The sequence below is a fragment of the Monodelphis domestica genome, chromosome 3 (genome assembly GCF_027887165.1).
Source record: "Monodelphis domestica isolate mMonDom1 chromosome 3, mMonDom1.pri, whole genome shotgun sequence".
Taxonomy (NCBI): domain Eukaryota; kingdom Metazoa; phylum Chordata; class Mammalia; order Didelphimorphia; family Didelphidae; genus Monodelphis; species Monodelphis domestica.
In genome coordinates, this window is record NC_077229.1 from 44,480,218 (window position 1) to 44,506,980 (window position 26,763).

A 26,763-nucleotide genomic window follows, 5' to 3' on the forward strand; every position below is an offset into this window, starting at 1 on the left:
GCAACACTTTATTTATTTGGTCAGTTCACTCAATTGACCTCGAGAGGTACAAAAGTTTGTAGATAATTGGGATCATTCCAGGAGTTTTCCCTCACATTCCTTGAAGTAATAACCAAGTGTCTCTGCAGGGAGAGAGTCAGAGACCGAGAGAGAGGCTGGGACAAAGACAGAGAGACACAAAGGCGGGGCGGGGCGAGAGAGAGAGAGGGTAGAGTGGGGAAAGAGAAGAAAAGAGAGGGGGGATAAGGAGTGGGGGGGGGGGGGTAGGTTTGGTAATGATTTTGTAATAAAGGGAAAGAGTGAGAAAAAAAAATGGGAGGAAGAGACAGAGAGGCGGATGCTGAGGCCACAAAAGAAGGCTGAGTTTCTTGGTCCACGTGCCCTTAGCGTCCCCTTCTCCGACCCCAGCTTCTCCTCCTGCCGCTTTGGGCCAGTGCAGCGCGCCCCCTGCGCCCTCTCTCAGGACAGAACGAGGGCATTTAAAGCGGTTATGACTCTTCTGTATCCCCCAGCCCAGAGTCCGAGCCGCAGAAAGGGGGACAAGACCATCAGCAAGGCTGCAGGGCTAGAGGAGGCATAGACTGAGCCTCCAGAGATATGTCCCACCCCTTCCCCGTTAGTCCAGATCCCTGGCCCAATATGCTGTTTGAGAGTCAGAAGGATGCACGAGTGTGGAATGGAACCTCTGGACAGTGACCACCTGGCTGGACTGCAGCAGCCGGCCAGGGATGCTCCCGTGCGCCCCGGGCAGAAGGACCCGGTGCGGGTAAAGGAGAGGAGTCCGTCTGTACACCTCCGGCTCCGGCTCCACCCTCCCCTCCCATGCCCCTCTCCAGCCCGCGCGGCTTTTCGAAATCCCTCCCTAGCTGGGGCCTTATTTGTCTCCTGGCTCGCGGAAGCATCCGGCGCAGAACGTGGAGCTCCGCGTCTCTTGCTCCCCCGCCCCCTCCCTCCTCGCGCGCCGAGTCCCCGCCCCTTTCCCCTTTGGCCCTAGGGCCCATAAAGAGGTCCCGGCCGGGGTACCGCGCTGCTCCCGCGTATCCGTACGCCGCCCGAGGCTGGCTGAGGACTCGGCGGCCATTTTGTCCCTCTCGTGGCTCCAGCGGGAGAGAAGGAGGAAGAGGGAGCCCGGGGGGGGGAGGGAGGGGAAGGGAAGGGAGCCGGCCGCCGACACCTCCACCGCCGTCTCCACCACCGCTACCCCCCGGCGCCTCCACCACCGCCGCCGCTTCTCTGTGCTCTGGAGCGTGGGGAAGGGGCGGACGGGGCCGTGAGGCCAGGGGGCGGGCGGCGGCGCCGCCGCTGCTGCTACTGCTGCTGGGACCGAGCGGGGTCGAGCGGAGCCGGGCCGGGCCGGGCCGGGGGGTGGGGGGAGGGCCGGTGAGGAGGCGCCGCCGCCGGGGCCGGGGCCAGGGTAGAGGAGGAGGAGGAGGCGATGGCGGATATCGATAAGCTCAACATCGACAGTATCATTCAACGGCTGCTGGAAGGTGAGCCGCCTGGGCTGGGGTCCTGAGGGTGCAGCGTGCACAGCGAAGGGCAAGGGGGTGCTGTACTCCCGCGCCCGCTGCTGCTCCGGGGGTGTCCAGGAGACCCCAGGCCGCCTGGTCTTGCAGGCTGCTACGAGAAGAAAGGGGAGGTGACCCTAAGAGCCCCCCAGCCCCCCAATACACCCATCCCTCCCCTGAGGGAGCTCCCCTCTTTCATCGCCCAGCTAACCATCGAAGGATGCGCCGACTCGTCCTTATTTCTTAGCCACGAGCCTCGTTTCCTCCCCCATCCCCTTGGTTTTGAATTAGAAACTGACCTGGGGAGTAACTCCCACCCCTCACCCCACCACACACTTCCTTGGCGACCCCAAGCTTGACCCGTTCTTGCAGACTTTCCTTTGCTTGGCAGGCTAGTCCAAACCTGCAGGACGGCGTGTTCCGTCCCTTTCTTCTGGGGCGAGCATCGGGTTTCTCCTAATAGCCTCCAGAAAGGCTGTTATATGGGGTGGTTGGTTCACTGGGTTTTTAGGTTTGTGGGCTTTCATCCAGCCTACCCTTTCTCCCTCTCTCCCCACACAGACCTTGGTCCTGGAGAGTCTTTCTAAAGTTTATAGTTAAGGAGCCCTGAACTTAAATGACTTAACCTTCCCTTCTCCCTTTAAAAAAAAATGTGTATACATGTATGTACACGTGTGTGTGTGTACACAAACACACCCCATAAGTAGGTACTTATTTCGGTTCCTGGCGTAAGACTTGAACCGAGGAGGGAGAGAGGTTCTATTTGCTTCAAAGGGAAAAAAAAGAGTTGAGCTTTTCCCCCTCCCCTCGAAATAATTGAGGACTAAAATGCACGAAATTTGGCTGACTAAAGGATTTTTAGGTAACGTGATTGATGGAAATCGATGTAATGGGGAAAGATGAGAATCATTTCGGTAAAGCAGCCTTAGACTCAGGACAGATAGATGTAGCAAGGCAAACATTTTATCCAGACTTTCGAAGAGCTCTTGGCACTAAGGAGCTAGGTTTTACAAAATTTACTGTGAAGTGCTTATCTGCGGTCCTCTTAAAAGATTCTTTGTACTGTGAGTGATGGTGGTCCTGAGAGGAGAGGGAGAAGAGCACGAACAGTGTGGCATTAAAATTCCCATCTCTAGGGACAGTTGACATACGTAATAACCACCATGAAATCCGTTTCTTTACTTTTTTTTCCCCCGACCTTTTATTTTCCTTCTAGGAGCTTTCTTATTAAAATAGCCAAAAAACTCAAGTAACCGAATGTGTACATGTTCCCTGAAGTGTTGTTGGCATGTTACTACTGTTAGGTGTGAGCTCATTGTCTTGGTGTTTATCACAAATAATGTAAGAGATAAGATTATTTTGCTTTTCCGTGCTCAATGTAGCTCTTCATTTATGTGAAACTGCAGTTTTCCTTTGACCAACTACTGACCAAAGCCAACTGCATTCTATGATGAGTGAAGAATCTGTTTTAAGTCATTTGAAATGAAAGAAATTGAAAAAGAAAGAATTTGTTCTTTTTTCCTGTTCATTTGTTAGATTGGTGGGTTTTACAAGAGAAGGAAACTCTGGAGTATTTGCTTTATTACTTAAAAGATCTTAATGTGATACTTTCCTGAGTTATAAGCATAAAAATTAGCGTTGTAATTAACATCATGTACATTTATTAAATTGTGGTGGTTTTGCTTTACTTAATCTTTTTCATTTGTTAATAAAGGTTTGTTTTTTTATACCAGTGTACTGCCATATTGCCACTGAAAGCCACATTTTACATTCTTTATTTGTCATTTAGAAATTTTGTTGTATTAGAGCATTGCATTCTAATCTGAGTGGAGCAGGGCTACAGGCTTTGTTTAAATGATTTTGAGATTTTTTTTCCCCACTAATCTAGTGAAATATAGTCCATACCCTTTAAGTTTCCAGGGAAATGTGGCAACTACCATTAGGAAATATGCTCCTTAATGTGTACATCTTATACTTTATAAAGTACTGTTGCTGTGTGTTCCATTACATATAGCATGAGTTGATCATCATTCAAATAAATGTAATAAACTAATATTTCCTTAATGCTTAGGTACTAAAGGAGGCAGGCACACTGAATATTTATCCTGTAGCCTGTGCTTAGAATTGGTAAGTAAATTATTGCTTAAGCACAGTAGGCAAAAATCACTTGTGCAATGGCTCATCATCCAATAGAAAGACTTAATACTGAAGTTTGGCAAGGGCTTTTGTAGTGGGATTTTTTTTTTTAACCATAAGAATCTTTTAAATTTTCCATTTGGATAGCTATGCCTGGAGGTAGGAATAATGTGCTTGCTCAGTAAGTCCTGGAGTTTTGTTTCCTTTCCTGTAAAACAGACCTTTTTCATATTGAAAGTGGAGAGGCCTTAGAGGTGATTTAGAATTGTGCATGCTTATAAAGATCATGGTGTATGGCTCCGCAAAACTGTTAGACACTAAAGGAATCCACTCAAAATGGATGACTTGCTTATATTGGGCAGAGTCGGTTCTCTGCATTAGAAGAGCTTTATTTTATATTTTATTCACTTGTGTGAATTTTACCCCCTTGAGTTTGGGGGCACTACATTTTTTTCAAAAAGAAGTGCAACTTCCCTTATCCCACCTTAGAGATTGTATTTTACACATAACAGAAGTAGATGTGTGGGGATGATACTTTGTAAGCACTTAATAGTAAAGTAACTCAATATTACTGGCATGCTATTATTTAAGTAAACTATTTCAAGAGGAAGAAAATTCAACCCTTATGATTTCAGTAAAAGCAAAGATGTGCTCGCCTATTTAAAAAGTGCACAGAGCTTATTATATTAAACAGTAGTCATACTTTATAAAGTATAAGATGTATACATTAAGGAGTATGTTTCCTTATGGTAGTTGCCACATTTCCCTGGAAACTTAGAAGGGTATGGACTATTTTATTTTTTCATTTGGTTAGTGGAAGAAAAATTTCCCTTTAGGGTAGTTCTTGCCCCAAATCATGTAAACAAGCATGTGGCCCTGCTTCACTCAGATTAGAGTTATCTCGCTTGTTTTGACATGGATATAATAACCTTCCATTTAATCCTTTGAAATCTTCCTCCTGAATAAGTGCATAATATTAGTAACAAATACTTTGGAGCAGTCAGTTCTGAGGTGGAATTTCTAAAATTATTTAAATTTCCGTTTTTAGAGCATCAAACACCTAATATTCTGACATTAATAAAGCAGAAATAATTATTCCTGGTGAACCTTTATTATGAAAAAATTGTTTAAAATGTGTTTAGTATAGGTACATTTAATATGAGTTAGATACACGATGTTAGCACAACTAATTGTTGTCACATACAACAGTATGTAAAGAATTCATAGTTTCTGCCCTCGGAGTTCCCCAGCTAGCCTGTTGGGGAGCATGATGCATATATACATGTGGTTATGATCAAAGAATGTTAAATGTGAAGGAGTGTTCTTGAGTGCTCTCAGTGGCTGACTGTGAGCCAACTGCAAAGTCCTTATTTTTGAAGGGGGAAGGGATGTCCTAGAGGTCAGTATACCTAGCTACAAGCATCAGGTCAAGGAGATATAATTGGATGGCACAAACTGCAAAGGAGATCACATTGAATGTTGGTAGCATAGCAAATATCTGAAAGGGAAATGACATTTTCTAGTTAGTGATTCTAAATGAGAAGAATTGGGAAATTAGAGGTTGGGATTTAGCCTCTAGCTTCTTAATAGAAATTAGTTGTGATTTGCAGGTCCTATCTCTTTGAGGATACAAAGGCCTGCTGTCATATAAGATGAACATTTTTGCATTTCTGTCCTTGGATTCTGAATGAGGTTTATGTTAAGTGCAGTAACAATTCTTGCAGGTGTTCCCTTCGTCTCTCAAAATAACTCCTTGCACAGTGCTATTTTTTTTTTCCTGCAGCTTTGTATAACTGATGGCTTCTGATTATGCCCTTGCTAAGACATTGGAAATTCTACACCAGAATCTTACAATCTCATGTTTTGGGGTCAGGTTAGAGAAGAGTTTGTCAGTCTGTGGTTAGAGAGAGGACCTTTCATTTAGCATATCTAACTGGAGGTAATGGTGAAACTGGGGTCATGTGTTTGGGTTTGATGCTCTTGAGAGGAGGAAACATTGTGTACAAGAGTAAAAACATAGATATTTCTTTCCTGCAGAATTGTGAACAGTGAGGGAGAGAGAGAAACAGTGAAAGAGTGTATCTAGAAGCCCTGTCATCATAGTAGAGGTCTGGGGGAATACTTACATTTTTGAAATGGTGTGTACTTGGCAACAGGAAAATTTCAGTTAACAGTATTTAATGATCTGCTTGACTGAAGAATCATTTCAGTGATTAATGTCTCTTGTAATTGGGATTGTTACCGTTTTCTTTAAAAATAATTGAAAAGTTGGGGCATGGCTGACTTGCAGGTTAGGGAGAGGGGAACAAACGTGGAAACTTCAAGAATAGATTAAAAGGGTTAAATTTCTCTATTAGCTTAAGGTAGACCTCCAAATTACTTAGTAGACATAGATACTTCTACTGGTGAGTATCCAAGTTGCTTGCAGCCTTTCTCCCCTGGGACTTTTCATTCCCAGAATGAAGAATCACAGCTGGTAGCAGTACCCTTTATCCCTAATCTTCTCTGAGACTTCTCTGAAATCTTTTTTTTTTTTTAACTTCTCTGAAATCTTAAAGCTTCAAAGAATTGAAAAGCAGTTAGTTGCTTTTCACCCAAAGAAAAGTTAGGGGTCCCAAATGGAGTATTTCATGTAAAGGGCTATTTTGTCTGTGGTTTTGCTAAGGAAACCTAAACTGAGTACTTTATATTTGAATTTCTTTGTTAAAGTACACTGGTCAAAATAACCCTGTTGTAAAGTAGATATTGGGAATAATCCCCATTTTGCAGATTAAGAAACTGGTTTTCATAACAGTCAAGTGAATCGTCCAGAGGCTTATAGCTATGAAGTTTCAGAGGTAAAGCAAGACAAGGATTTTTGAAGTTACTGATTTAGAGACCACCTAGTCCAACCCTGTCTTAAAAATATAGAAACTGAGGTCCCTCCAAATGGGTCACCCTGAACAGTATTTGAACCCAAGGCCTTTGATTATAAATTCATTTTTTTTCTTTTCACGGCACCATATGACTACTCTTTTTTTTTTAATTCTTGTTTATTTTGTCTTAAAATATTATAGTTATGTCTGCTGCCACTTTTTTAAACTGCCTTTGAGTTTAATATAATTGGGCATATTTAAAGATTATTATTGTGTGATTATTTTAAATAAATAAATTCTATGCCCTTTCTTGGAACTTTCTAACTAGATGTGTCCTTATGAGTTCCAAAATTTTCATTTTAATCTTTCTACCATTTGTATTTTGTGTTTACAAAATAGTTGTAGTTTTTATTCAGCAATTAAAGTTTTCTTATTTTTTAATTCATTATAACCCCAACTAGTTTTCACTAGTTGGGGTTATCTTTTATTTGCAATGTAGCTACCTCCAAAATTCATTCCAGTAAAGTCCTTCCTTACATAAATAGCTGCTTTGTTTCATCATTATGTCCTTGATAAAATACTGGATCTATAAATTTTGTCATCTGGAGAGTTAAGCTATCCAATAACATTACATTTCCTCAAATGTACAGTAAGGAAAATTAAAAGAGCATCTATTCCCTCTCAATTCCTGTAGCACTTATTTAGACTGCTCATTTATTAATTATCTTTTGGATTTATTTAATGTCTTTTTGCATGTGTACATCTCACCTTTTCATCTGGTTTGTGAATTAATGGAGAGCTGGGACAGTGGCTTTAGGCCACTTTGTTGTTTTCAAAACATTTTAAGCACATTTTCTACAGCATAAATTAACACATTATTTGTTGATTAATTGAATATATGCTGAAAATTATTGTGCAGGTCTTGGTGGTGATGTAATAAGGTATTTTTAATTACCCAGGTAGCCCCACACCAGCATATCTATGTTTGGGCTATCACCATGAAGGTGCCATGCTGTGATGATGTCAGTTTTTTGACCCTTTATAGTTGCCTTTAGAGAAGTGAGTGAGTGAGTGTGTTCTCTTGAACACCTAAAGTGGAGTGAATCAGATCCTTTCAGCTTCACTGCTTATCTGGTGAAAAAGATTGGTTGCTCAAGGCAAGGTCAGCTAACAAAATAAGGCGAGCTTATTCTGCTTTAAGTAGTGTCTTGTGAGTTCATTCTGGATTTTTATATCTCCATATTCCCCATCCCATTTTTAAAAGTTTTGAATAATTGAAATAAGCTAACATTTATGGAACACTTGCTATTTGCCAGATACTTTGCAATTATTATCTCATTTAATTCTCAAAACACAAGAACCTTGGAAGATAGATGCGATTATAATTTCCATTTAACAGAAGGGGAAGCTGAAGCAAATAGGTTACATGACTTGCCCAGAATCACAAAACCAATAAGTGTCTGAGGATGAGTTTGAACTTGGGTCTCCCTGTCTCCAGGTTCAGTGCTCTGTCTAGTTTGCCACCTAGCTGCCTGCATAGTATAATCTCCCAAAGTATTGTCATTTTGGGCCTATGACAATAATTTTTGTACCAAAATTTTCAAAGGTCCCTACCAACTATAGACCCCCTTATTTTACAAGAGCCATGTATAGATGCATAGCATAGAAGGGATTAGTCCGGTTTATTTGCCAGAGTGCCATGTTATGAATTCTCTGATAAGCCTGTCCTTCATGAAGTGGTGCACGGTTTAGGAGGCCTTGGGCTTAGTGACTTGCCAAAGGTATTCTCTCAGCCAGAAGATTCTGCTTGACAACCTTTTATTACAGACCTCTTAAAAGTCCTTACAACTAGAATAAGCCTAATATGTTCAAGTCAGTATAAGAGAGTACTGTTTTATCACCAAGTTAAGTATTGTTGAAATTGAAGTTTTTGGTTTTCCTTTATGTTCAAAACACTCATTTTATTCCTCTGAAATATCTAGAGAAATGGAGCAGAGAAATAATTTGTCTTTGCTATTAGAACTTCTATTTAGAGACTAGCAAATTTTCATCTCTGGACTTCTAGTGTTTGGGGGTTGTTTTTGTTTGCCACCACCCCTTGCCTAATCAAAAAATATTTTATGAAAGATTTTTCTCAGGTTCAAATCTGTATTACTGATATTCATATTTAAGTAGGGTCTACATTTTTGTCATTTTTTTTAGCCAATGAAAATACATGGACATTTTTCTGCGCATTCTTGTTTAGTTGAATCATAATATTTTTTAACCTAGTTTTAGGTTTCTTTGTTTAGCTTTATGCATTAAATGAAGGCAGTATTCTTACAGTCTTGTAGAATCTTCCTACCCCAAAAAAGTTATAAAATTTTAGGGTGGTTTTAGTAGAGTGAATTGGGGAGTTGTTTTTTCTCATTGCTAGTGTTACAAATCAGAAATGTTAAATTTTTGTTTGCAGAAATAAATTTTAAAAGCAGATTTTTAAAAAATATTAAATCTGCTATTCAGTTAATGTAATGTTACATATTTGCTTGGTATTTGTAGTTTGCTTCAGTTCAGAAATTGAATTTATAACAAAAAATCTTAAATTGTTGTATTTTATGGCCAGTAAACAGTGATTCTAAAATTAGCTGTGTGTAGTTTTTTTGTCATAAAGATTTTAAAGAAACCCCAGTTTATTTTTTTTCTTCTGTAAATTTGACTTGCTAAGACCTAATGGGAAATTTTTGTTTTTATCTCCTGAGGCTCTAGTTTGAAGGAGATAGTCAGCATTTGCACTTAGAAGAAAATTTCAACTAATCTCAGTTCGTTAGGCTACTCCAGGTCCTCCTAAAAACAACTCCCACCATCTATAAACTTCCTAAGCATGGGCCAAGTGTATTTTGTATCCCTGCAGGACTAAATGCAGTCATTAGAACAAAGAGACTGTCAAACCGCATGAAATTAACAGCCATGTTAAACACCTTCCTGGAAGCTGAAATCCACAAAATAAATAAACATAGTTTCTCTCTGAACAATAACAGATTCTGTGGGAGAGTATTAGTTCAGAGATAACCATCTAAACTCAGGAGAATTTGAGTTCCAGCTTTCCTCTCACACTGGCATCAACCCCACCCCCACCCCCCACCCCTCCCAGGACCTCAGTCTTCTCACTGTAATACATCCCTCAATGAGAGTCGTTAATATAACTTGTCACCATGTCAGCCCCTTTCTGATCAAACTCCAATGGCATCTCCAAAGTCAAATGTAAAATCTTCTTTTAGAACATTCAAAGACTTCTTTCACTCCACCTCTAAGATCCAACCCCGACCTTTCCAGCCTTTACACACTCCCACAGTGAGGGCTTGCTGGCCCTCAGTAGGCATTTTCACTGACTGTCTTCATTTCTACCTTTTGGCTTCCTTCCTGTTCCTTCTTACTACTAGTCCCTTTTATTGGCTGTTTCCAACTTATCCTGTCTCTATTACTTATTTGTACAAAGTTGTTTGTATGGTTTTCTCCCCAGTTATACTTGAAGCTTCTTAAGAATAAGGACTGGCCAGTCTTTGTATCCCCAGTGCTTAACACAATACCTCATACATAGTAGGTGCTTAATGAATGCTATTGACTGAGTGACTATCGAGCACAAGGAATACCAGCTGCAGTTCCTAGCTTAGTACAAACATGCAGTTCTCTTTAAAATGTCTCCAGTGTTTCATGTAGTTAAAATAAAGTCCTTAACAATAATCCCCAGAATGCAACTATTTCTGAAGAGACTGGTAAGGGATTCTTGAGCCTGTGCTTGGAGGGCAATGTCAACTTCTCAGCCCCTAGCAGAAAAAGCCATTGGTCACTTCTGAATTGTTGTTGGTCATCCTTCCATTTTCAAAGAAGACCAGTGGTGGTGTTATGAATGATGACTTGCACTTGACTACTAGCTTTATAGGAAGACAGGCAGGACAGGGATAAGAGAGTTTTACACCCTTGCTGAGCCTGAGGGGAAAGGAGAGTAAGGCCAACCCAGGGATTCCTGACTCCTAAGACTGCCCTTTCCAGGTCCTCTGCTTCTCTCAGAACAAGTCAAGCTCTTTCACATTCCCAAATTCTGCCAGTTCTGGAAGTCAATGTTGATTTTTAATTTAGGGAGGCTTGTTTCCTACTAAGAAGATACTTCAGTCCAGTTCAGCAGACTGAGGACCCGGATATTGAATGTAGATAGGAAGCTACTCTCTCAGTCGTGGACCTTTTGGGGGCCTTTCCTGTATTGCCTGAAGGCAAAAAGAGATGATGAGCAAGCATTCTGCACTGACCCCAGAAGATCATTCTGAACAACTGAGGGACACTTCCAGTCAAGAGTAGCATTATTGCACTCATTTTTCTGACCTCTTTGTTGGAACATTTTGGTGACAAGGAAGTTTTTGAAAGCTCTTTATTGGTTAGGTGTTCCTGATACCAATCACAAGGAAAACAAGGAGTGTGTGAATGTTACTTTTTTTCTCTTTCTGTTTTCTGAGTCTGTTAGATCAAACCTACTTTTTCTTACTGGCCACTAGTATTTGCAGGTAAAGTGGTTTTAGCAGTGGTGTAGTCAACAAAAATCTTTAAAAGCATTTCTTGAGGAAGGATTCGGAGTAATTTCCCCAATTAGTTTTTTACTCAAATACAAATTGTGCAAGGGAAAGTCTGAAACCAAGCAGGTCAGGGCTGCCTTCCGATCAGCAGTAGATTCGGGGTATGAGTGGTAGCCAGTGTACCTCTTTGGCCTGAACAAAATAGGGAAGCCCAGTCTTCACATCCCCAAATGCCCCTGATTGCTTTTCAAAACATTTTCAAGGGTTTTTTGCTTACAAAATCAATACTATGTCTTACTTCATTTCATTCTCACTATGTTGGATCTGTAACACTTCCCAATTTGAAAGACTTATTCTTACCTAGTTGTGAGAAATGAGGAGCTTCTTAAGCTCATGCAAGTGTTGCTATTAAAGCAATATTCTTTCAACTTAACTGAATCTTAGTATGTTGCAGAAAATTTGGGGTACATGATGTTTAACTCTGTTAGGTAGTGGAAATAAATACTAATACCTCTATTTTATGAGGTGGTATAGAAAGTGTTGTGTTAAATCTGTGTGGCCAAGTCCCTTTTAGTTTCCTAACATTGAGGATGTATCCATTTTATTGGGTGAGCAAAGAGTAGTCAAGAAATAGTCATCTGGGGATGGGGTTTCTGAAGAGTGAAATCTCTTATGGGCAAATAAGTTACCACATAAATACCCACATAATAATCTTAAGAGAAACGATTATAGAGCAGTAAAGTTTGTATTTGTGTTGAAACCACCAGCTCCCTAAAGGTTTTAAAAAGGTACCTCTTTTCTCCAGGGAAAACTGCCTGAAGTTCATAACTTTCCTGCCAGATGGCAGTATTTTCACTATTAGGTGTTTTTCTGATTAGAAAAGCAAGAATCTTTCCACATGGGTGCTTTTGAAGAACAGAACAAGCATACCATCATCGCCTTTTGGGAAAACTACTTCATCTTAATCATATCATATATCTAGTAGAGTTTCATAATATAGTTTTGGTGTTTAGTAGTCACTAAATTCCATAAACTTGATAGTCTTCTTAAATATTTAAAAAAACACACCCATCCCTCAATTCCTTCTCTTTTCATAGAATTGTAGGCTTTTCGCATTGGAAGGGGACTTAGCTAAAATGCTCATAGATTTAGATCTGGAAAGGAATTTTGAGGCCACCTTCATTTTACAGATGGGGAAACGGGAGGTACTCAGAGAAATAAAATTACTTTACCCAAAAGTTCCACAAATGGTAAAGCTGAGATTTAAACTTGGTTCCTGTTATTCCAAGTTGAAAATCTTTTTTGCAGAACTCTTTATAGAATGAGGGGCCTGACCCAGAGAAGCTATATAATTTTCTCAGTCTCTCACAGCTAGCTAACTGTAGTCAGAGGTCTGACTATAGTCAAAGACTAAATCTCCCAAGTCCTTTGTTCATCATTCATAATCACTACTTTTTCTGTCATACAATATATTTTATAGATCCTTTCTATTTTATTTGGGTTATTTTAATTTGGACATTTGCTAATTCAGTATCACCTGCAGACTTAAAAGAGCATGTTTTACATTCCTCTGTTTAAGTCATTGATAATTATATTAATTATGCCATGTAGATTATAATGAAATCACCAAAGTCATAATAGGAAGAAAAACTAATAATTCCACTTTCTAAATGCAGAAATTGTTTTTGTAGCTTTTAAGATCTTTTCACTATTGGGGCAGCTAGATAGAACAGTGGATAAAGAGCTAGACTTGGAGGATCTATTCAAATCTGGCCTTAGACATTTCTGCTGTATGACCCTAAACAAGTCACTTAACCCCAATTGATTAACCTTTGTCACTCTTCTGTCTTCAAATTGATACTAAGAATGCAAGGATGTTTGTGTGTGTGTGTGTGGTTTTTTTGTTTGTTTCTTATCATCATAGAACTGTAGAATTTTGAAAAAAAAATAGGAGGAAGTATAAATAGAAAATGTGTATAGTCCTGAAAGCCAGGCCTTGAAAATCAAATAGAACTGTAGGTCTCTGGCAGAGTTTTTATTCTAATGGAAGTAGACTCTTAAATTATCCTAATAGTTAAGTTCAGCAAGTACTAAATGCCTACATTGTATGCAAAGCACTTTGTGTTGATTCTTAACCTAACATATACTATTTCAAATACCTAAAGTGTATTCTATGTAAGTATGCTATAAAATGAGAATATGTGTAGGTAAGCATATAGTAAAGTAGCATTTTCAAATTAAATTATTGGTATTTTTGCTGGAAATAGACCAAGAGAAGAGAAGCAGAGGAATTTTTAAAAGTAAAGAAATTAGAAAGAATAAAAAATGATTCAGTAGAGAAAGGAAAGGAAGATTTGTAAAATTTCACATGTTCACCAGGAAATGTTGGTAGGACTGTGGCATAATTGAATGTAATGGACTTCTCTGCTAGTAGCAATGCAATGACCCAGGACAATTCTGAGATGCTTGTGAGAAAGATGCTATCCACATCCAGAGGAAGAACTGTGGGAGTGGAAATGCAGAAGAAAAACATATGATTGATCACATGTTTCAATGGGGATAGGATTAGGGATGTTGACTTTAAATAATCACTATTGCAAATAGTAATAATATGGAAATAGGTTTTAAACCTATACATGTATAACCCAGTGGAATGCTCATTGGCACCAGGAAGGGGGAGGAAAGAGGGGAGGGAAAGAACATGAATTAGTAGGGGTGGGACTGGCAGATGAATGAATGAATGAATGAATGAATGAATGAATGAATGAATGAATGTGAATATATTTGAATATGACCAATCTAAGAGTTTGTTTTACTTGACCAGGCATATTTGTTGCAGTGTTTTAAATGCTAAATAATAAATTTTAATTTAAACAATTCTATCATATGTGGTCACGGTAGGCCATTCACTGTGGCTTTTCATTGTGAAAATGACTAGCCTTGAGATTTTATTTCAACTCTTTGCCAGAACCTTCAAAGATCCCCTGAGAAATGGCTAGTGATAGAGTGTATCTTTATATAACTGTTTCCTGTGGTTACCCATTTTTAATGGAATTGGAGGAGGGCCAGAATAGGTCAATTCAAATGATCAAAAGGATAGAAGGGCTGCCATATGGGGACTTTTTTTTTAAACTAGGGCTCTTTATACTAGTGGGGGGGGGGAGATAAAAGTCTGTAAAATCATGAAGGCTATATTCAGTAAATTGAGAGTACCAAAAACCAAGAAGTACTTGATTAATTTGAAAGAGATAGAGGAACAAAAGTAGAATTTATCCTAAGAATTTTTATTGGATTAAAAAAAAAAACCTATGGTAAGCTGCAGTAAAACTGTGTCTGCTAAATCCATTAAGCATTGGTCTTAATACAGACCACTCCTAAAATAAGGTGTCTGTAGAAAGGAAAAAAGTCACTATTAATAACAACAAATAATAATAGCTAGCATTTACATATCACTTAACTGTGTTCCAGGCACTATGCTAATAAGCACCTCACTTGATCCTCATAACAACTGTGGGAGGTGGATGCTATTATTATCCCCATTCCCCATTTTACAAATGAAACTGAGGCAGAAAGAGGAGCTGTAATTTGCCCAGGATCACATAGCTAGTGTCACAGGCTAGATTTAACATCAGGGCTTCCTAGCTCAAGGTCCAGTACTTCCCACTGTACCATCTCCTACTGCCCCTATAGTGCCCACTACATCAGCTATTTTGTTAGGTGCTGGTAATACAAATACAAAGAATGAAGAGATGCCTACTCATAGGAGCATAAATTTGGCAGGGGAGAAAACTCATATTGGTCATATTTTGGGGGAAGAAGAAATGGGGAGAGATCCTGAACCACATACCAGATTCCAAACTGACTCTAGCTAAGAGTTAAATAAAAAGGGAAAGGCTAGTGGAAGACCATTTCAGTTTGGCACCAGAGGGTGGCAGAACCAGCAGTGAGATTGTAAAAAGACAGATTTAAACTACTTGATAGAAAGAAAAACTTAGTAACAGTTAGAATTGCCCCAAAATGGAATGGCTTTGGAGGTCCTTAAATCAGATTGCATATCAGCCTATTGGCAGTGCTACCACAGGGATTTCTCTGTTAGGAATTGGGTTAAGGAATCATTGAAGTCCCTTCCAACTCTTAAAAACAAACAAATGCTGTGATTTTGTTAATGCGTTATGGAGTCTGAACATAATAATCCCCAATTTCAACAAATTATTTTAGATATTTCAAACTTGATATAGATTTATATGATGCTTTTTTTGCATGTAAATGTCAAATACTAAATTAGAAATGAGCATTAAAATTGCAGGTTATTTTAAATTCTATACTAGAGTGTTTCTGATAAAAGTAAGAAATTCACAATGTTTTTCTTAAAATTTTCTATAAAATACTAAAAATATCTGAGGAAACTTAAAATAAATCGCTATTTTTCTTAATTTCACGTGTATATTGATTTATTGCTCACCTTCCTTCTGGGTAGAGTGAGGGATAGAATAAAAACTCAAAAAAATTTTTTTTAGATTGTTTAAAAAGTAAATAATAAATTGGAAAAAAGACATTTCACCTGATTGTATTTTGTTCTTTCACAGTGAGAGGGTCGAAGCCTGGTAAAAATGTCCAACTACAAGAGAATGAAATCAGAGGACTGTGCTTGAAATCACGGGAAATTTTTCTCAGTCAGCCTATCCTGTTAGAACTTGAAGCACCACTTAAAATATGTGGTAAGTTCTGATACATTAACTAGGATTTTTGTTGTTTTATATGATGAGTTGAATTATGGATACATTAATAAGGCAGTTGTTTAGTGACACATTTTCCCTCTCCCCCGCCCCCCCCCCCCCCTTTTCCTTTTATTTTTAAGGTAGAAGAGGCTCTGGTTTCGTTGTTTCATTGGCATAGAAAACCACCAGTCAGAAATTTTGTTATACAGTCCATGTGGGCACCAGTTCTGAATTTGGAGTCTTAGGGAGTTGTCTAGAACACAAAGAGGTTGTCACCCAGCCAGGCCATGACTGAAGCAGAGCATGACTAGCCCTGGGCCAATTCATTATCACTGTGTCATGCTGCCTCCCCCTCATTCATTAGGCATACGTCTTGGAAGAATATCTCAGTTCACTTCTGGAAGCCTTAATTTTATAACAGCTGGCTTAATTTATCTGCCCTTTCTGTCTATACCTTTATGATCCTCTATTGTTGAGAAGCCCTAGTATTGGGTAGAGGACTGATCTGGAAATCAGGAAACTGATTTAAATTCTGCCTCTGACAAAAAAAAAATACAGCTGTGTGACATGGGACAAGTTACTTAACCCCTCCACATTCTCCCTGGCAATTCCATAAAATTATAAGTGCACAAGAAATTGTCAGCTTGTATTGATTAGAGAGAATTTCCTCACTGATACTTTTCTATATAAATAGAATCTGTATTCATCTTCTCTTCCCCTAGTTAAAGAATTACTTTAGATATTTTCCTTAGTGATTTTGATGATCAAGTTGGGGGAGGGACAGGAGAAAGGGAAAAGATATGAAGAAGTGTGATGTAATAGTTGGGAGGGGGTTAAACTCTTTGAGTCTCAGTTTCTTCATGTGCAAAAACAAGGCTAAAATAATATTACCTATCATAGTGTCAAAGAATTTAGAGCGGGAAAAGATAATTTTCTACTCCCAGCTTTCATATTTTTATAAATGAGGGAACTGAGTTATAAATAAAAGTTATTATTTTTTAGTATTCCTTCCTGCAAGTTGGGTGTTTAAGCCTGAGGACTAGAAGTAAAGGCCTCCCTAAATAGCATTTTGAAATCTGTTGGCTATTAGTGCTTAGCAGACTTGGAAGAAAAGCTGTTATTGGGCAAGAGATATATCTTTTTAATGAGTTCTCTTGGTTGGATTTTTCTCCCTTGGTAAAAAGATTCAAATAAGTATTCTAAGTTACATTGAATTGAAAAAAGTAAGCTATACAGTATATTTCATAGGGTCAATGGATATTAGTTTGCTAAAGAGTTAATGAATTCTAGGTCGGACATAAAATTAGAGGATATTTAGTACCCTTACTACATGGAAGAATCTTCAAGGAATATATTTCCGAATGTTTAACTAGCAAAAGAAGTGATTTCAAAGTGTTTAAGTACTATATAACACAATTCTTGTTTTTAGGTGATATTCATGGACAATATTATGATTTACTTCGGCTTTTTGAGTATGGTGGTTTCCCACCGGAAAGCAACTACCTGTTTCTCGGAGATTACGTGGACAGAGGGAAGCAGTCCTTAGAAACAATTTGCCTTCTACTGGCCTACAAAATCAAATACCCAGAGAATTTTTTTCTTCTTAGAGGGAACCATGAATGTGCCAGCATCAATAGAATTTATGGATTTTATGATGAATGTAAGTGACTTGTCTGTCTGAGAGACTATTCAAATCTTTTAAAAATTCTTTGTCCATAGAGACAGTAGCCATCACGATCAATGAAGAATCAACAGTTTAGATTCTTCTCTCAGATGACTGGAATTATGGACTGTCTAATCTTAAATGACTTTATGCAGTTAAAAGCTATTAAAACTGACTACACTGAGACTTTTGGAATGCCTCACATGTTGTTGCACACTCTCCAACATAGATCTGAGACCTTTTTTTAATGACTTCTTAAAACCACTTAATATGTGTTGTTTTTCCTGTTATATATGTGCCAGTGAAAAGTTGAATTTGCTAGCTAAACATGCAGTGAAAGGCAAAAAATCATATTGCCAGGAATTTCGGGGGGTGGGGGGTGGAGGACAACCCACCACCATAGAGGAGTTGATTGTAATAGATTTTTCTTCAAATACATACATCGATCAAAGTCCTTTTTCCTACATTCCCTCAAGTGAGATCATGTCAGTAAAGTGTTTAGCACAGTGCCTGGCACAAAGTAGGTACTTTAAAATGCTTAACCTTTCCTTCCCTTAGCCCCTCATACCCTAGAAACGAATCTCAGAGCTTCATCTGTAAATGGAAAGGATTTTGAATTAGGTGGCAGAAGGGGGTTCATCCTTGCTTTTTCCTTTCTTATATATTCTTCCTGCATATAAAAATTTGGTTTGGTTTTTAACTGGGCTTGACCGAGGTGGCATTTAGGAAGAGTTCAAGAATAACCAAGAAATGACAGCAGCTATAAGTGTAGGTTTGTTTTTGTGACAGAAACATCCATTTCCCAAAACTGATTGGTTTTGTTGATACAATGAAGTCTTAATTTAACTATTTACACAGTTTGCTATGAAAGAAAGGGTTTTCCATATTCTATGACCATAGTTTTTCTTCACCTAACCCCTTAGGAGAGATATTAATCGGGCTCTTAGGATCCATGACATCTAAAACAAAACCAGGACCTACAGACTAATGCTTAGGGGGGAAATAGCAATTAAATATGCTTAGTGTCCAAGTCTTCTATTTTCTGCCTTGATTAACCATTGACAGTAAATCAGAAACATTGTTATCTTTAGGATTTTCAGAATTTTCCATTTGCATAAACTGATCTATCATTTTACATAAAGCTTTTCTTTTTATGGCACATACATCATATTATAGTTATTCTTTATGGCATCTCTGTAATTGTATTCATTTACTTTTTCCTTAAATTTAAGTGTTGATGAGATTAAAGTCCAAAGTTGAGTTCACAGAAAGGCCTAGCTAGATTCTGTTTGCTTTAACCTCACCTATAATGTTGGCTCTGGCTTCACAACCTATGTTTCTAGACTGATTTTACATTATTCCCCTTTACCTACTCAGTGCTACAATAAAACTGTATTCCTTACTGTTCCTGTGTGTATGTGATATTATATTTTCATCTTTGTGCCTTTGCACAAGCTATACTGGAATGCTTTTCTTCATTATCTTTAATACTCCTTAGCTGTCTTCTAGGCTCAGCTCAGATACAATTTCCCTACAGTTGAGGCTTTTTTCTGATTCCTCATAGTTTAGACCTTTTCCTACCCACCCCCAAATTAGTATTTACCTGTATTCAATGTTTTCCCTTGCTAGACTCAGAGCATCTTGAAATCAGATTCTTTCGTTTTTCCATTTCTCCAATTTCTAGCATATCCCCTTCCTTAGCACATTAAGTGCTTAAATGCTTATTGAATAAGAACATAATATTTATGGAATTTTCTTTTTTCAGTGATACATTTGGCTTCAAAAAATGTCATTACTTTGATGTTATAAAGAGACAGCATGGTCCTCTTTTAAATTCCATTTACGCCCCCCTCTGATTTGTAATGTTACATGTGCAAATTCGGAAATAATCTTACTATGAGATATTTTAAACAATGAATTTATCTCTAGAAGAATAAACACAAGCATAGTGCATCAGATACCATAATGCCAATTATGATCTTAATCTGGAAAGATGCATCTTTTATGAAGCAGACATCAGATTAGTAATTTGATAGAATATGAACCTGCCATCACGAAGACAGAATTTTTCTGACTCTGACTCCAGGAACCATCTCCTATATATACTCTGCAGTAATTGGTAGAGGGTTTATCTTGCACCAGGATAGAAGGCAGTTTTTGTATTTTGTCCCAGGACTTAAGAATCAAGTCATCGATGTTTAGTGTTGGTTAAGACCTTAGATCATCTTTAAAACAGCAATGACGACTAAAAGGGAACAAGCAGTCAGAGGGGAGAGAGAAATCACTTTAGTCAACGTCTGAGAGACAACTTCAAAGAGGAAGAACTAGTCCATGTTGTCACATGCAGACTAAGCTTAGAATGCATTCTTAGGGGAAAGGCCTACAGGCCATCTTCCAGTTTGCAAAGAGATGGTGTTCCAAACATTTGCAGGTTGGTTTAGCTTTGGAAACGCATTTTCTCAGAAAACCGTATATTAAAGAAAGTTAAATTTCTCATTCCTTCTGAATCCCAACAAAAATGTACTTAATTTATATATACTTTGTACCTACAGACTAATGCTTAGGGGGGAAATAGCAATTAAATTGCTGTAGACGATCCAACTTTACCAAGTAGCTCTTTATAAGTGCAGTGGCCCACAGGGGAAAAAAATCATTACTCAATGACTAGCTTCTGATGAAGAGCTTCTCTGAACTTTGCTAGACTGGTACTTGTTTTATATATAGTTCATCATTAAACCTTTTTCAGACAGAATAGGGTTTTCAAGTTGGATTTGCATCATCACATATTTTATTTATTTTAACGCTTTTAACACTTGATTTCACCTTGTCACTTGGAGTGCTTGGTCCTTGCGGAACAAAAGTCACTTGGTATTGTTGATCAGATACCTCCAAATCAGTGGTCCCGTTCTCCTAAATCCTTTTCAACTCCCTAGTGTTTAGTACTTGAGTTGCTTTTCTTTCTTTCTTTCTTTTTAATTAATAAGATGTTTAGAATCTTGATTTGTTGAACATTATGTTAAACAAGTGAATCTGCAGATTAGTGAATCATTCTAAATCTTTGTAGGTAAAAGAAGATACAACATTAAACTATGGAAAACCTTTACAGACTGCTTTAATTGCTTACCAATTGCAGCCATTGTGGATGAGAAAATATTCTGCTGTCATGGAGGTATGTGATAAAGTTTGATTTCTATGTAAGTATTTGGAAGGGACAGAGTTGATTTTTATATTCCCATTTGTGGGCTTCGTAATATTGGACCTGATTCCCAAAGGAATTATTGACTTTAAATCACCTATCTAACCTGACAAACTCAGGTTTATCAAGTTGGAATTATTTATCTGAGAAAAAAAATCAGGGTAAATAGTCTGTTTTGTGGGAGGGCATTTTGGGGTATGTGTAATTCTAGTCCATTTTTGGTTCTAGTTGGGTTTTTTTAACTTCATTAGAAGATGTCATTGACTCATTTACTTTGCCTCTAACAACTCTTTGATCTCTAACCCTGTTCTTTGTCGTCCTCATTCTCTAATATAGCAGTGGAATTGGAACAATTTCAAGTTTTCAAAACATTACAGCACAACTATGGTACCTCTGCCATATTAGTCCTTCACTCCTAATCATTTGCTATTGAACTGAGCCTGGAGAAAATAAAAAAGCCATGTTGCAGTATCTACTACTAATTTATTATCTAATCACAGTGGTTGTCACTATATCAAGTTCATCCTGCTGCTCCCTAATTGGTTCTTTACCCCTCTCTCCATAGCCACTGTGTAAACCTCTCTCCTCAAGCCTCCCACATCCTCCCTGACCCTCATCCTCGTCTATGAGACCCTGCCCACCCCCAACAAAATATTCAGAGAACCTCCTCATTTCACATCTGTCAATATAACCTGCTCCCTCTTCCTTTATGCCTGTCTCTGAAGAGCAAAGCTAGCCTCTCCACACACAGTTAAATCCCATCACCTCCTCCAACACTATCCAATATCTAACCTCTCCCAAATCTCCTGGATTCTGCCAACAAACACGCATACGTCTTTCCTTAAATCCTCATCAGCTCTCCCACTTCTCAGCCAAATTCCTGAAAAAGCCATTGAATTTCAATTTCCTCTCCTCTCCAATTGTTCTGCAGTCTGATTTCCAACCTCATTGCTAAATGGAAACTATTTTCTCTAAAACTACCAGTGTCCTTTCACTGGCCAATTTTAAAGGCTTTTTCTCAGTCCTTATCCTGCAGCATGGTGTAGCAGATAGACCTGACCTCAAAGGCAGGTGAACATTGGCGCAAGTTCCCCCTCTGCCTCACTGTGGGACCCTGGGCCCAAGTCACTTACCTTCTCAGGGTTTAGGGGAAGTCTCCAAGAGGACAAGTTGCAGATAAGTGCTGATCTGTATTGGATACACACTCCCACATCCCTCCAACACTGACCAGTCCCATCTTTGCCAATTTTCTGGGTGTAACATGAAACCTCAGGGTTGTTTTGATTTATATTTGTATCTTAGTAGTGACTTTTAGAACCTTTTTTTCTGTGGTTGTCTGTAGTTTGCAGTTCTTTTGAGAACTTCTTGTTCCTGTCCTTTGACCATGCAGCAATTAGGGAGTGGTTTGCGATCTCTAGAGATTTTTCTTGACTGTCTCTCTTGCTTAAAATGAAAATGCTATCTCTTCTCATCTCTGCCTTCAAATGTAATCTTCGAGGCCTTTCCTGATCCTCCCACATGTCAGAACCTGCTCCTCTCGGTTTAATTTCCCTAAACTACATGTGTATTTTGCATGTAGCTTTTTATTTACATGTTGTCTACCCTGTTAGGTTATAATCTTTTTGAGGACAGGGACTGTTTTTGTTTATTTATATCCCCAGCACTTAATAAATAATTGTTGACTGGCAGACTGAGGAGATTTAACAGGACATACATACTTCACCTTTTAAAGGCCCTGTACATATCAGGTTGTGTATTAAACATTCAGGAGGTGATGGGTCTAAGAGAACCTATATATTCGTAATGGAAACTGGTGGTTGTTTTGGAACAACCATGTTCTTTACCTTCAAGAGCTGTGTTTGAGTTTTAAGGGCACATGTTCTGGATTTTTTGTGGGGTTTAGATTTTAATAAATTGGGAAATCTTAATGAAGTAGGGGTGATAAGTTTGGAGCTAGAAGGAATATAAGATTTCTTTAAGTCCAGCCACTTCATTTTACAAATGAGGAAACTGAAGCCACAGAGGTTAAGTGACTTGCCTATCAGAGTCCCACAGTTTGTGTTTTGTTCCAAGTGGGAGCTATTGGAAGTGTGAGGGGATGCTAAGACCAGGAAGTTGGCTGCTTCTGGATAGCACAGGTTTAAAAGACATGTTTGTAGTTGCTTAGAATCATCTCTAGCTGTAGTCATTTAAATATCATCAGTGGTAAAATCTAGGATTTACATGGCCTTTTAAAAAAATCTCAACCAAGAAAACATTTGCCAAAAAGGGATTTTGTTTTTCATTTGAGAGAATTATATAATTTTTTAAGGTAGGCTCCTCCAAATTTTAAAGGCACTAAATAATTTCGAAGTGTTAACAGTTTGGTTTCTACTCATTGAAATCCATTGGGGGAAGGGGGTCTTAAAAACTAATTTGACGTAAAGTAAAGCCATACAATTTTAAGGAATTCACTGGCAAGATTTAACCAATTCCATGCCCTCCCTGTTGGATACTTGATTATTTCAATGAAGGTCTCTCCTCTAAGTTTTGGTTTGTTTTGTTTTTTTCCCCAAATGTTTCCCATTTGTCCTACAGGCTTATCCCCAGATCTTCAGTCCATGGAGCAGATTCGGCGAATTATGCGACCGACTGATGTACCTGACCAAGGCCTTCTTTGTGATCTCTTGTGGTCTGACCCTGATAAAGACGTCTTAGGCTGGGGTGAAAATGACAGAGGCGTGTCCTTCACATTTGGGGCTGAAGTGGTTGCCAAATTTCTCCATAAACATGATTTGGATCTTATATGTAGAGCCCACCAGGTACTCGATTTTGAATTTTGCACGTGAGCCCGTGTGCTAGTTCTTTTAACTCTTTCTAAAGGATTTCCTTAAGCAACTCACAAACCTTAAAAGGAAAATGAAGACTGGTTTTATCCTGTTTAAAAATTATGCCTAGTAACAAAGCTTTTTTTCTCTAAGGTGGTTGAAGATGGATATGAATTTTTTGCAAAGAGGCAATTGGTAACACTCTTTTCTGCCCCAAATTATTGTGGTGAATTTGACAATGCAGGTGCCATGATGAGTGTGGATGAAACCCTAATGTGTTCTTTTCAGGTAGAGTATGTTAAAAATCTTGCTTGTTTCTAAGCTCTTTTGCATCAAATTCTAAATCAGTGCTATTATTTTCTGCTATTGTTTGTGGAATACATTTTTGGTAGGCGCATTTTAGAGCAGTAGTTAAATTAAAAGGGGAAATACTGAGAGAGAATACTCATAAATTGCCTATAGAATGGACATATCACATCAGTTTTAAGTAGAGACAAAATAATGGGTTGTAGATGAGCAATTCCCAACCTTTTTTTTGCATATTGGTATCACTGTTAGCATTTACTGATTGGGAAAATATATAGTGAAAAAACTTATGAATACAGGAACCTGCTTTACATATTTTTTATCATAATAGCATCTATGAACATTTGAAAAAATTCTTCTGGATTGTTTTGACTATTGATTACCTCCAGAATTTGCTTAATTCTTATGCGAATACCTGGCCCATAAGCCATGAGAGCGCCACATTCATACTCCAGTTTATATCACTGAAAGGTGTTCCTCTTTGGGCCTGCCGTCTTACTGGCGGGAGCATTCCTGCCCGCCCACATACCCAGCCAGGTTAAGTGTCAGAACTGCCTGGGCTTTGTCGGCATTCTCCAGTTCACATACATGCTGCCAGCCTAGGGCCACACACCTCCTAAAACATTGTCTGCCTGTATGACCATTTCAGATTCTGAAGCCTGCTGAGAAGAAGAAGCCCAATGCCAGCAGACCTGTCACGCCACCACGGGGTATGATCACAAAGCAAGCAAAGAAATAGAGGTCATTTTGGCACTGCCTAGTTGGGACTTGTGTGGTAGGGTAGAGCCTGCCTCCTTCCTTCCTTTTTAAACTGGAACGTGTACTGGTCAGCTTGCTCCAATAGATACGTGTCTGTGCTCCCCCTCCCATCCCCATTTTTGATTTAATGAATGGCATTTGCTGGTTATAGCAGCAAATGAAAGACTCCTCCACTCCCAAGGAAAGTTTCTTTTTTAAAATCCCATTCTCTATTCCTTTAAAAAGCATCTTCTGTTGGTGTTCCCCGCTGCACACTCCATAGCAGTTGATCCTGTCTTCCAGGGTAACTGTACGATTGACTTTTTGTTTTTTTGATTCAGTACAATATATGTGTAGTATAAATGCTTGTTTTTCTTTAGGATCTAAGGAGGGCACTAGTGTTCTCTAAGACTAGACATATGTTACTGTCATAAAATGCATACTGTTTATACAAACCACTGTGAATGTGTTTTTTCCTCTTTTTTTCCTTTTTCCTTTTTTTTAACTTCAAATGATTTGTTTCAAAGGGATTGCTTTTTCTTTCATTGTCTTGTCATGTACAAACTAGTTTTATTGCTATCAACATTAGGAATAACCTTCAACCTTGCCAGCATCACTGGTATGATGTATATTTAATTAAAGCACACTTCCCCTACCGTATACTTTGACAATTAAAGCCATTATTTTAAATGTTTGTGACTTTCCTAAAGCCAAAGTTTCTGTTGAAATATGTATTGACACAACCCATAAATACACGTTGGCATGGTTGTATGTAAATGCCTTCCTCTTGGGGATTTAAAAAGAAGTTTTGATTTTGAATAGCCAATAGTAATGCAGTGCTGTTTATGCTATTAATGATTAAAGTTAATAAAATTTTGTACAATTTCCATATTGCCTATTCATTAAGTAATCTTTTTACAGTTACATCAGGCCTGAACCCGTCCATTCAGAAAGCTTCAAATTATAGAAACAATACTGTTCTTTACGAGTGATCGTTATGCTTTCTTTGGCCTACATGCTTTATTCTACGGTGAAGTTGAGGCTTGTAAGTCAAAAAACAAAGGAGTTAACTTACTGTTCACCAATTTATACAAAACTCACAGTATCTATGACTTTTTTAAACCAAGATCTGTTAAAGAAATCTGTTTGAACAGATGACAGTGTACTATGCCATGTGGTGAAAACTAATTCAGACTTATTAAATGAAGAACTTGTTAAATCCTCTCAGTGTCAATTTATCAGCACAATACACACAGGAAAACTGTTGATGGCATATTGAGTAGATTTTAATGAATAAATTGCTCTGGAAACCACTGTGTCTCCATTTGGATTTGTCTCTTCACATTCAAATAAACTTCTGGGAAAAGAACCTAAAACAGGAACTCTGATGCTGGATTAATGTGGCTAAAGTTCTAGATCGGAACTTCAAAGCTATAGCACAATGCCATTCGAGTGGTGAGATTGGGAGGTGTGACTGACCCTCATGGAAAAGACTAATCATCACTGGGGGGTGTAATTATTGACCTTGGATTGTGTCCGTGTTTTGTAGCAATAAGCTGTGTTGTGACAGGATTCTGTCACACTGCAAAATCCTTTTCAAATTTTAGAAGATTTCTCTTAAGGGCTTAATTCGAAGTATAGAAGTGGAGGAAGGCATTGACTAAAAAGGCTGTTGCAGTAATCCAAGTCTGAGAATGAGATAGGCAGATGATGTGGGAATGGATACCATTCCACAGGGCTTTCCTGGCCAAGGATCTTAGCTCCCCACACATGCTCACGTCATATATACCTGACATATAATAGGTATTTCCAAACGATGGATGCAGGACTGGGGTGAAGGACATGTTCAACTCCATTTTGAACATTTTAAATGGTCTCCATCTCACCTGGGAAGGTTAGTGGGGTGGTCAAGTTTAGCTTGTGGTATGCCTCAAAAGCATTGGGGATGGGCCCACCTTTCTTTTCAAGTGTATCGATAGCTCAGAAATGGGCTTTTTTTAGCTCCAGCTCTAGGCCTAAAACTGGGCTAGATTGAGAAGGAAAGGAACAAGCAATGGGCCCTGTCATGGGCTCGTGGATTGTTGTGTCTTTGGGCAGCTCCGAAAATGAGTGGGGAGCCAAAGGCCCTTGGTTATTACTGACCTCTGTGTGTATTTGACTTTAACACTGTTCTCCCTGGTTTTCAGCAAATCCATTTCTATTTGCAGTGTAGTCCTTAAAGTTGCCTCAAGGAGAACGTGGGTTCGTTGAAGACAAAACAGTTCCTTTTTTCCCCATTTATATTAACTTCCC

The 26,763-nt window shown here is 38.7% G+C and overlaps 1 protein-coding gene across 1 annotated transcript; it reads left to right on the plus strand.

Annotated features, from left to right (window-relative positions):
* Positions 1-1,080: 1,080 nt before the first annotated feature.
* PPP1CC (protein phosphatase 1 catalytic subunit gamma) lies at positions 1,081-25,784 on the plus strand. Its single transcript, XM_007489839.3, has 8 exons — positions 1,081-1,490; positions 15,630-15,761; positions 17,191-17,421; positions 20,489-20,593; positions 23,198-23,421; positions 23,581-23,715; positions 24,383-24,443; positions 25,393-25,784. Exons 1-8 carry the CDS (start codon positions 1,436-1,438, stop codon positions 25,461-25,463), a joined length of 1,014 nt encoding a protein of 337 aa, XP_007489901.1. The 5' UTR covers positions 1,081-1,435; the 3' UTR covers positions 25,464-25,784.
* Positions 25,785-26,763: the final 979 nt, after the last annotated feature.